Raw genomic sequence first — 12,266 nt, forward strand, 5'->3', positions numbered from 1 at the left:
CGATCTAAAAGGGAGGCTTGAATCGCTCGTGGAGCGCAGTTTGTAAGGGATGACGTCAATGGCGGTGCAGAGGACGGTCTATGTGGACAGCTTTACCCCGGATGCCATTCATTGTAAGCATCCTCTACCTTGCAGCGGCACTGGCTGACACAGGGGAGCAAGATCCCATGACAGGACCGGGGCAGCCTCAAAATTGGTAAGCATATACATCTTTCTTAAAGCGAAGTTCCACCCACGTTTCAGACTTTGTGCTATCTAGGCAATGTTTGCATGCTAAAATTGTTTTGAATATTTTTTTTTTTTTACCTTTTTTTCAATGCTCTAAATCTTCTCTTCCTGTGTACCTCACCTTCGCGAGGTATGTACGGTAATTTCCGGCTGTGCATTGGCTCCTGGGAGATGGTTGTCATCAATCCCAGAAATGAATGGGTATTGCTGGCTGGTGTTATTTCAAAACAGAAAGTGATGCAATGCTATGGTAACCTAAAAAACAATACATGCGCCGCGCTTTGTGCATTCGCGAGATTGGAAGGTGCATGCTGGGTAGCCAGCAGCACCTTATCCAGGAAGAAGCTATTAGTGGGCTTAAAATGCCCACAATAAAGATGGGAGCGCATTTGGAAGGGAAGAGAAAGGTTACTAGAAAAAAAATAGGCATTTAGACAAACAGCATTGCATTAAATCACGGGGGTGTTTTTTTTTCTTTTTTTTTTAAATATATGGCTTTAACTCAGCTTTATAAGAAAGATGTTATTTTTTTATTCTTTGGTAATTGTTGCTGTATGTAAATGAAAAAATAGATACTTACTAGCCCATGTAGTCCAACATTGGCCTCTTCCAGCCAAAAGCTCTTCCTTAGAGCTCTGCTCCCTCGCCACCATCTTATATATAAATATCCCACACATATGCAGACATGCCATGGGACTCTGCCAGTCTATGGGACCTAACAAACTCAGTGCATAGCTATAGATGTGTGGGGAGTTAGCGAAATTTTGCACATTAACTTTTTGCACATGCCGCAGGTCTCTACCAGGTCCTATGGACCCAAAGCGTGTTTCAATTGTGTAAAAGGGAAAGAGTCATAGGAAAGGAAGTGCTTTTCATGGGTAAAGGTCCACCTTAAGGATGGCATTTTTCACTGTATTTACACAACTCACGTTGCATTTAATATACTTGATTTGACAAGGCTTGCTTTGATGTGTTTTTTCTTACAACAGGAGCCAACATGCTTTGGTTTTTAGCACTCATCATAGTGCATTTCAGCATGTTGCATTGTGTTTAAATGTAGCATGTTCCATTTTCATCTACACCCCACAAACATAGTGCATCAGTGTGAAGAGGGCCTTTTGGAGACCATGCATTTCAGCTTGTCATTCCACTGGGTGTAAATGGGTCCCAAATGAATAAAGACGCATTTAAAAAATATTTACTGGTGCTGTACGTTGCAATATGAATAGAGCTACTGATGGTTTCACTTTAAGTGACCCATAATGTCATTCCAACTATGCACCTGCCTTAAGGGTGCCACAGAGTTGTCATTCAGTGTCTTTTTAAACAAATGGGATTTTGGTTTAAAAAGACACAAAACAATACAAAGCAGTAAAATAGTCAATATAATGGGTTCATTTTTAAACTGATATTGAAATGAGAACTTAAAGCTATATTAACAGTCCTGTTGGGTGTAATACCAAAATAATAACAGACAAGCTGATATACCTTTCCTCGAAAAAAAAGCTGCTCCAAGCTCCCAATTGTTCAAGTCACACGGCCAAAACACTTGACATTTAGGGATTGATTTGTTAAAGGAAACTGGACTGTTAATTTTGTAAGGGAAGTTGCACTTTGTAAGTAAAAATTGCCCCGGAGCATAGCAAATAATGTTAGGCTGACTTCCATCACCCAGTCCACAATGCAGTTTTTTATTTTTATTTTCCTTGAACATAATTGGGTATTGTTTTGAAAGTGAAACATCACCTCATTCACTAAGCTCTAAGGCAAATTACTTTGCAAAATGCAACTTCCCTTGCAAAGTGAACAGCCTATTTTCCTTTAGTAAATAAACCCCTTATTCACATGACCCTAGATGCCAGGGAGGGAACATAATTTTGATTTATCATTTCGCCTCTGCAAAGATCACATTACCAAATATCTAGTAATACTGTAGCATTATAATATTTGTATTATTTATTACTGTTTGCGTAGTTGGACACCACATAAAATACTATTTTTCTTTCTTCCAGACGACTTTGCAGAAGAAGATGAGGTGCAGTCCTTTGGATATAAGAGATTTGGTAGGTCAAGTATTTTAATACTCACCAAGCTAAAGCTATTTAACTAAAGTAAAATAAGCTACAATTGAAATGCTAACAAATCTAGGTAAATATGGGCTAGGTTAATTTCACATCAAGAACATAGTCAGCACCGTGTCCTAGTACTGACAAATGACCAAGCTTGTCATATTTCCATAGTTAAAAACCTAAGAATCGTCCGCTTAACAGTTCAATGGAAATATATAATGTTTAATAAATCCTCTTTATTATTTTATTCATATCCTATACAAAAAAAAACAAAAAAGTATCCTGTTCTCTTTGTTTTGCTTTGTTTGAAATCCCTTTTGTTCCTGCCAGTCCCTCTGCTTTCTTATTATCAAACCGACCAGATTAAGCAGGAGAACACAGCATGGTCAGTTCTCTAGCTGTCCTGGGAACTTAGCCTGCTCTCCGCCAATGATCAGACTTGTCCTGACACCCCCCAGACAGTCTTTCACTGGGAAGTTAAGTGTACTCCTGCTTCTCCTCCCCCAGCTCTTATGCAGCTGAGAACAGAGGGTATGTGATTACTTATTAAAAAAAGGGGGAAAAAAGTATTTTTAATGTTTTTTTTATATCTATACAAAAATGTTTTTGCCTTTTATCTCTATTTTAAACCGAAGGGGTTATTTTACAGGGTGATCACTTTAATCATGTAAATATAAAACATTGCATTTTTACATTTTATATTTACCATTTACAGCCAGCAGGTTGAGCACTATGCTTTTCAAAGTTTATTCCTACATTACAAATGTACTAGAACAGAAGGACACACCTCCTCCCCTGTTCTAGAGAGCAACATCTTATCTAGGGAGTAACTCAATTTGTAATAAAACATAAGGGTAGTGCTGGGCTTTCCTTTTACAAACAAAATGTTATGCATGCACAGGTAGATAGGGACGCCCAAAAGTTCTGGGTGAACAGGAGCAAAATGAGAATCTATAGCAGGCAGATCTTGGTGTTGGAATATCAAAGGCATAAAGCAGTAAAGCAATAGTAAAGCACAACCATTGAGTAACACTTACGAGCAGTAAGCATGGCCTGCATATGTGGTGATTAAATATGGCTGCCTTCGTGTACATATAATTTCAAACTATTGACAAAAAACAAGGTCTTTACAGCACATTATTTATATGGAGGGAGGGGAGGATGATGAGCGTCAAGGGGGAAGGCAGCCAATAAGACGGATAGGGAACAATGTGACATCAATTGACAACAGGTTTCAACAATTGACAGTCAGTATGTAGATCAATGCATTATTCAAAATCCAGAGTCCGTGATGCTGGTGCAAATCGCACTAGATGCACTTTGAAGGTCAGTTGCCAGCTCGCAGAGTATGAAGCAGCTCTGTAAAAAGTAGACAGGGGGAGAGAGAGAGTGGCACCAATCTAAGTGCAGCATGTAGATAACAGGCAATTTGTTGAGATAAAAAAACACTCACATTTGTGACATTGGTAAGCAAATGCAGATGTTCCTCTCAGAACCTGGAGCCCCAGAATCCACCAGCGCGGCCAGAATGTGGGAAGACACGGGACCTCTGCTTGCCACCAGGACTCAGCTATACCAGCGTGCCCCACACACTATTCATGCCTGTACCAATGTCACAAATGTGACAAAAAATTGCCTGTTATCTACATGCTGCACTTAGATCGGCGCCGCTCTCTCTCTCTCTCCCCCTGTCTACTGCAAATTATTTGCATTATTTAAAATTAGGAATATTTACACCCAATTAATTTGTTTACATGTACCTTGAAAAGACCAAACCTTCTCCTAAATGAGTATTGAGCTCAGTTGTTTCGTTTTTAATAAGTATTTAATTTAAGATAATTTCACATTTATTAAAACAACAGAAAAAGAAAGAAAAATCACACATATACAACATACAGCAGAAAACAGTTTATGCCTCCTTTTCTGATATCCCAACTAACAATCCAATAACTGCTCCATTTTGTAGCAGCAATGTCTTTGAGGCCAGAAATCTTTAGGTTACTTATGCCTCGTTTCCACTGAGCGGAACGGTTCGGGTCGGTACAGTTTGGAAGGGTTAGAATAGTCCGGCCTATTCAGGTGAGCGTTTCCACTGCAAGTCAGACCACCAGGGGCAATTTCCTGTCCACCAATCAGTGGAATGTATCGTGTGACGCCAGTAGCTCCGCCCTAACCGTACCGTACCATTTCCTATGGCCCTACATCTGAAGGAGGACCAGGAATGGTGCGGTTTGGTTCGGTTGTATGGGCCACTTTCATAATGGAAACACTCAAAATAGCGTACCGTACCGAACTGACCCGAACCGATCCACTCAGTGGAAACGAGGCATTACTGTATGAGCTGCATTCACGCATCCAAAGGCTTTTAGGATGTATGTTGTATTTATAAATGTTTTAATCTAAGATTTACACAACTTTTACCTAACATTCACATGTTTTTCTAACTGGATTTAGTAAAGTGTGTAAATCCTAGGTGAAAGTTGTGTAAATCCTGTATACAAACTTTTATAAATAGACCCCATAGTGTCCTGTGTGTACAAAGCCAATTCGTTTTTTCTAAACCTCTTTAAACCATCTGAAGAACCGAAGTATGATACTTTGGTTATGTGGTCATTTTATTTGATTCACATCAGAAGAAATATCAACATGTTTACCAAGAGCTAGCTTTATTTTTTTGCAAAATTTTGACAGATACATTTTTTTCTTTAGCATTCATTTTCAGGCATTTTTAATTATCTAACAAATAAATTAAATTACTCAGTAAAACATAATTCTGTCTCAGAATAAAAAGTCACCATAAACATACAAACTGCTGATCCCACTAAACCGTATTGCAAGATTATATTTAATCTGGCTTTCACTTCAGAATTAGAGGCAGCTGGAAACATTTGTTGGTCACTTTCTGGCATAATTTACTCTGACCAAATATCCTCTGCAGAGTTCAGCAAAGGAGTTTATTATTCAGCAATGTCTGTATATCATTTATATATCTATACATGTTTTTAAGGAATAGGATGCTACACAAAATGCAAGAAATTCCTAAAAAAAAGAGTAAGATCGTCTTTCTAAAGTCCTCTTTATTTTTATGCAAAGAGATTTAAGACAAAATCAAACTGGTTGTTGTGTTTGGCCACTTTCCCAATGCTTGAGGTAGGTTGGTTCATGTGTCCTCTTCTTTTTAGAATTTGTGGTTGAAGAAAACTTGAGAGGTTCACAGCTGTTCTCGCTTATTAAATATAATATATGTACTGCAAAAATGTTATTTTGTCTGTCTGGAAACAAAGGCTGCAGCTGTGGAGAGTACATTGAAGGTATACATTTTAAGGGGACTGAGTAGGAAACATCCATACTGCATTTGTATCTTACCTCAGTTTATCCATATTCTACCTTTTTATACACAATCCTAGATTTTTTTTCTTAGCACTACAGAAAGCTGGCCGTATGAAAATGTAGATTCTCGATGACAAAAGCACAAATGTATCATTTTCCAAAAGACATCACATAAACCCAAACTGTATACAGAAGTTTGCAAAATGTTTCACTTATAACTGTAAGAACCGATAGAATATTTCACCAGACCAAAGAGGAGACCATTAGATAAGAATGTTCCAACAATTAACTAATTAATTAATAAACCAAAAATATAATTCATTATAATTACCCCCACCCCTTTCCCCTCCCCCCCCCATGTTTTTTTCCTCCCCTCCGGGAATAGGTCATTTTGAGTTTTGATAGGTGGTAGCTTCTTTTGGCTCCCTCTTATTGCATTAATAGATATAGTTTTTAAAGGAGTGTGTGATAGATATGGTTTTCACAGGAGTGTGTTTTTTTTTTTTAATGAATGAAGGTATGGAGGAATATTCAATGTTTGTTTACTTTGGGAACGCTATATTCTTATGTGTGTATATATGTATTTTTTTTCCTGATTGTCTGGTTTTGTTTTGAAATGTTGTGCTATTTTTTTTTCTCTTTTTGTATCTAAGTAAAAATTTATAAAAATATTTAATAATAAAAAAAAAGATAGGAATTTCATTCCTTGACCTCATGATAAATGAAGTTATGGAGGAATATTCAATGTTTGTTTACTTTGGGAACGCTATATTCTTATGTATGTATATATGTATTTTTTTTTCTTTTTTTTTTCTGATTGTCTGGTTTTGTTTTGAAATGTTGTGCTATTTTTTTCTCTCTTTTTTGTATCTAAATAAACATTATTAAAAATATTTAATAATAAAAAAGAGATAGTAATGTTCCTTCTGTATGCCGCAGCTCATTCCTTGACCTCATGATAAATTCAAGAGAATAAGGGACAGCAAATCTTTTTCCAACTCGCCTGTTCTATATTATTGGCATTGGTTCTGACCTGGTCCTGTAAGTGGAGGTACTGTTTATGACTGTACCTGGGCCTTAGAGATGGAAGAGATTTCGGAGAATAATTTTATGCATATACTGAATGTGATACCTTCACACATTTTTGCTGTGCTTATGGAAGCTCATAGTGAAGGTCATCAGTAGCTGGATCATTTACTACAATGAAATTCCTAGATTCTCCATTCACATGGATCACTGCAGCCATAGGCTGAAGCAATATATTGTAGGAAGGTTCAGCACAGTACAAACAGGCCAGGTAGGAATCCAGTCCAAATCCACTTACAGCCTGTAACAGTGGTGAAACAGCAGTCTGAAGACTTGCCAACACTGTCTGCCATGAGGAGCGCAATGCGGCCTGGTCCGGCCACACCCAAATGTAAGGCTTCCTGAGAGGAAATAGCATAGTCCCAGCACTCTCCCTACTCCTCTGGAAGCTTTCCCTGCTGCTATGCACTGTCCCTGGCAGAAGAGGAAACTGGGGCAGCCTGGGCCTTCAATAGGCTCTGCCCTCACTCAAGATGGCTGCTGAAGTCACAGGAGGCATCAGCATTCAATCTGATAGCTGTCTCCCTGTGAATGAGGAAATCATAGAGGAACCAAGGTCCTCACAACTTCTTCTATATGCCCTTTTGTCCGTACTATCAGCTCTCTCTATGCACAGTGCTCTTCGTGAATGGAGGAGGCAGACCTTTCAATTATCCACCTGTTCTCCATTCATAGAGTGCTTTTTATTGTGGGAACTAATAGTACAGTTTCTATGAATAGAAGACAGGAATGAAAAGAGCAAGCTTAGTCGGCACTTCATGAGTGCATGTTACAGCTGTTCATATTAACCCCTACAGCACCAGAGGATCACCACTGTAGGGGTATCTGGGGCAGAGAACAGAGCATTTAAACCTTACACAGCAACCACCATTACATGGGATGCTCTTCATTGGTGGTGAGTCCCTGATGCAACTTTAAAGAACAGTTTTTCACCAAACTACTGCTATAATATATTCTGTTTAAAGTTGTATCTTCATCTTTTTTCTCTAAGTATCTGAAATATCAATACTACTATTTGGATATATTTCTGCTACAAAGAAATATATCTTTAATTCACTGTCTTTGGGGATCTATAATAGGAGACTGCAGTGTAACATCTAGAACTGCATCGGCAAACTTAGTTGATTCTTATGGGAGCCATTTTCCTGTAATTATATAACAGGGACTTATTGTGCAAGTTGGGTGAACATCTTTTGAGCAGATCATTGTTTCTAAAATTCCACTGAAAACACTGAACTATCACTTTCCTTGTCGTCTGTTTCTATTTAATGTTGGCTGAGATGATATAAGGAACATGTGTGCCCTGCATTCCTGATGGACTGTTTGCTTCTTTAATAAGATTATAGTGCTGTTTATCCAGAAGAGGGTTATTTGTTTGATATTGTCTGTAATGACCAAAGCAGATGTGCAAGTCGGCTAGGTGGAGAGTTGGTATTCCTGCCCTTGTTTCTCATGACCACCCATTACAAAGCCTGCTTCCACATCTGTGGCTCATTACAAGTCTTCCTGTGGTGGCAGTCAGAAGGGTATTGGGTACAAATATGTCACTCCATAGGAATGCTTGGTATGTCAAAAGGACAATACTAAGGACAGCCATATGTCTTGAAGTAACACAAATTACAGAAATGCACAAACTACTTTTGAAAAGCCAAACAACCAATAACATTTATAAATGTGATAATAACATTCTTATACTTGGAAAGGAATTGAGGTATCTAACACAAAAGCAAAAGAGTTGATGGCGGCAATACCAACCACATATGTAGAATTAATTGTGAATGCTTTTGATAGCACTTTTATGAAATTAAACAGCGTTCAGCTAGTTACACTGTAATTGTGTGTATATAAATGTTTTAAAAAGCTACAATATATATGGAATGATACTCCTCTAGGGGATGTTTCTTGTAAATGTATTCTTACATAATGTTTTGCAGATTTACAAAGGCAAAACAAATCTATTGCACTTCTTCTTTTGGCCAAATTTAGATCCTTAATTAAAACCATATTTATGAAAAGAAACACCACTCTTCTAAAGAAGCAGCTACAGTTTTTTTTATGTTAGTGTTTACTGTGCAGAATTAAATTCCTTATTATTGTTCACATGGAAATAAGCTCTGAAATCATGTGCCAGAATAACATATTTCTAGGGGTTCATTAACCACTTGCCGACTGCCGCACAACTATTTACGTCGGCAGTCAGCCCCTCACAGGCAGGGCTACGTAGGGCTATGTCGCTAGCCTGTAAGGGTTTTGGGAGCGATCACGCCATCAGATGCGCGCTCCCGCTCCCGCTCGGTCACGGACCCCCCCCCGCATGTGTGCCCGGCACTCGCGATCGTCTGTGACAGCGGGAGAAAGGCAGACGGCTAGTGTAAACAAAGCCGCCTGTCAGTTCTCCCTGTGTATGAATGGTGATCAAACGGTTCTACTACGTAGGACCGTTGATCACTGTTTTTACACAGCAAGCCACAGCCAATCACAGTTAGAATCACGCCCCTAGGACACACTTAACCCCTCCCTCTCCAATACAGTTAACTCCTTCACTGCCAGTGTCATTTTTACAGTAACAGTGCATATGTATAGTACTGATTACTGTAGTAATGTCACTGGTAACCCCAAAAGTGTCAAAAATATCAGTCAAGGGTCCGATCTGTCCGCCCCAATGTCGCAGTCCCGCAAAAACAAATTGCAGATCGCCGCCATTACGCGTTAAAAAAAAAACAACAAAAATGACAAAAATCTTTCCCTTTGTTAGTAAACGCAATAACTTTTGCGCAAACCAATCAAAATACACTTTTTGCGATTTTTTTTACCAAACATATGGTAAAAAAAAATTGGCCTAAAATGTTAAAAAATTTTGATTTTTACATTTTTTTTGGGGGAATTTCATATAAAAAATGTGAAAAATATTGTTATTTTTGCAGAATTGACGCTCTTTCTTTGTTTATAGTGCATGATCAAAACATTGCACAGGTGATCAAATACCACCAAAAGAAATCTCTGTTTGTGGGAAAAAAAGGACGCCAAATTCGTTTAGGTACAGCATCGCACAACCGCGCAATTGTCCGTTAAAGTCACGCAGTGCCGAATCGCGAAATAGGCCCTGGTCAGGAAGGGGGTAAAATCTTCCGGGGCTTAAGTGGTTAATGCTCTGCCTGTGTTCATTTGACAAGTACATGTTTTGGCGCCCCTTAAACGTTGTTTAGTTGTGTGACAATAGAAGCTAGGAAGCAAATACACAACAATGCCAGAGAATATTATCTGGAAACCTGCTATTAAAAGTCAAGTCTATCCCAAATGGATTCCTACCAATTGGGAAGATGGGGTTTGATCTTCCAGCCAGTCTTCGTTTCTTCTAAGCATCTAGAAAGGCATACCATTTAGCCAAAGTTGGCCAAACAAATGGCAGTTGCGTAACCCAAATTTTTTTTTCTTTCCACACATCAGTACATAAGCATGCATACATATATCACTCAAGTGCGCTTAATTATTGGGTAGCAAGCACCCCCAGTTTATTAGCAAAACAACGCTCATTGGCTCCATGAGTAATTGTTGATGGGGGGTGTCTCTTAGCCAAATTAGCATCCAAATCCCATGAAATTTCTTATGTCTAAAGTCTAATTTAGTCTCGCACATGAAAATGCTGCTTCCTGTTTTTCTCTTCAGTGCTCTTTGCTAAAACGAGTAATTTCTTCCTTTCACAGAAATACTTACTTCTGAAAGTAAACCTGTCCTTTGTCCATGTGTAGGCTCCAACTAGAGCATATACACTCACTGGCCATTTTATTAGGTACACCTTGTTAGTACCTTGCTGGACCCCCTTTTGACATCAGAACTGCCTTAAAGTGGATGTAAACCCCATTCATGAAATGTAACCTGGGCACATATATCTGTAGTGTTTACTTCTCTCTCTCCAAAGCCCTAATTCCTGTGTCTTTCTGCTGCTCCGTTCCTCTGTTATCAGCATGATAATTTCTGACAAATTCTCAGACACAGGAGATAAAAGCAGCTGGAAATTTGAGTCGGGGTGGGTTCATAGAGATAGATTAGCAGAGAGCGTGTCTATTCACAGCCCAGCTCTGCATGTTTCTTAATGCAAGAAAGGAGAGAGCGGCGCCAGCTTAGTATAGTACAAGTTTATTTAACACTGTTAAAATTGGTGACTCACTGTCCGAGGTTGGGTGAGACCGGTACACAAAGACTGTTAGGGTCATCCATCTTCCTCTTCCAGGATAGTGGTCATAGGAGAAGGTGGTGAGGTTCCAGAGGTATAGCCGAGCCGCTGTGGGGCTGCTAGTTGTCACTGGCCGCGGCGGAGCATGCACAACAGGGCTCCGGCTGCCGACTTCTGATCCCTGATGACATCACTTCCTGGCAGGAGAAAAATAGGGGTTGCATGCGTTCAGAGCATCCGTGCTCCTTGATTGCCTGACATCTGAATGTCACAGCTGAAATCAAGACTCCTCAGACCAAGCAACGTTTTCCGATCTTCTATTGTCCAATTTTGGTGAGTCTGTGTGAATTGTAGCCTCAGTTTCCTGTTCTTAGCTAACAGGAGTGGCACCCAATGTGGTCTTCTGCCGCTGTAGCCCATCTGCTTCAAGGTTCGATGTGTTGTTCATTTCTAATGAGTGGTTATTAGAGTTACTGTTGCCTTTCTATCATCTTCTACTATTCCCCTCTGACCTCTGACATCAACAAGGCATTTTCATCCACACAACTGCCACTTACTGGATAATTTCTCTTTTTTGGACCATTCTCTGTAAACCCTAGAGATTGTTGTGCGTGAAAATCCTACAAGATCAGCAGTTTTTGAAATACCCGGACCAGGCGTGGAAATGGGCCAGAAACCTTAGTGGTCCGCAGTTTATATTGCTGCAAACTGGCAGCAGGTTGCAACCCTCAAAATAGATCAGTCCTGATATACTGACTACCTATTTCATTTCTTGAGGACCTAAAATGCCAGGACAGTACAAATACCCCAAAAAATAACCCCTTTTCGGAAAGTAGATTACCGAAGGTATTTAGTAGGAGGCATGGTCATTTTTTTAGGTTGTAATTTCTTGTCACATTTTTGGAAACTTAAGAAATTAAATAAAAATTGTTTTTTTTTCCACATTTTTTTTTTTTACATACTTTCATTAGAACAGTACAGCATCACCATAAGACTGGTGTGGTAGTTATCAGGGAGACTGACTAAAAAAAAAAGGAAAAAAATATTTATTCTTTTTTTGTACATACTGTCACAAAACATTGTTGTTTTTTGTTTTTTTCCAATTTTTTTTGTAATACTATTTTTTCTACATACTGTTACCAAAGCGGTACAGTGTACTGCTCTCGGGAGGTGATCCAATTTTTGTTTACCCTAGCTTATTTCAGTGATGATTACTTTATAAGCAATACTTTTTATACTGTAAAACTGTAAATGTGCCATTGTGTAAATTTGTGATAGCTGTGATTGACCACAGCTATCACATGGTACAGGTATGCTGTCATTGGCCCTGTACCATGTGATTACTGTGACCAATCACCGTAATCAACACAATAGTACAC

At 39.0% G+C, this 12,266-nt stretch overlaps 1 protein-coding gene across 1 annotated transcript in view; it reads left to right on the plus strand.

The window, feature by feature from the left end:
* Nucleotides 1-12,266, plus strand: part of COLEC12 (collectin subfamily member 12) — a 220,781-nt gene that overhangs the window by 43,936 nt on the left and 164,579 nt on the right. The window contains exon 2 of the mRNA XM_082259210.1: nt 2,241-2,291. Coding sequence (XP_082115336.1) covers nt 2,241-2,291 — 51 coding nt within the window. The remainder of the gene's footprint in view (nt 1-2,240; nt 2,292-12,266) is intronic.

This window comes from Pelophylax lessonae (assembly GCF_965119305.1).
Source record: "Pelophylax lessonae genome assembly, chromosome: 5".
Lineage (NCBI taxonomy): Eukaryota > Metazoa > Chordata > Amphibia > Anura > Ranidae > Pelophylax > Pelophylax lessonae.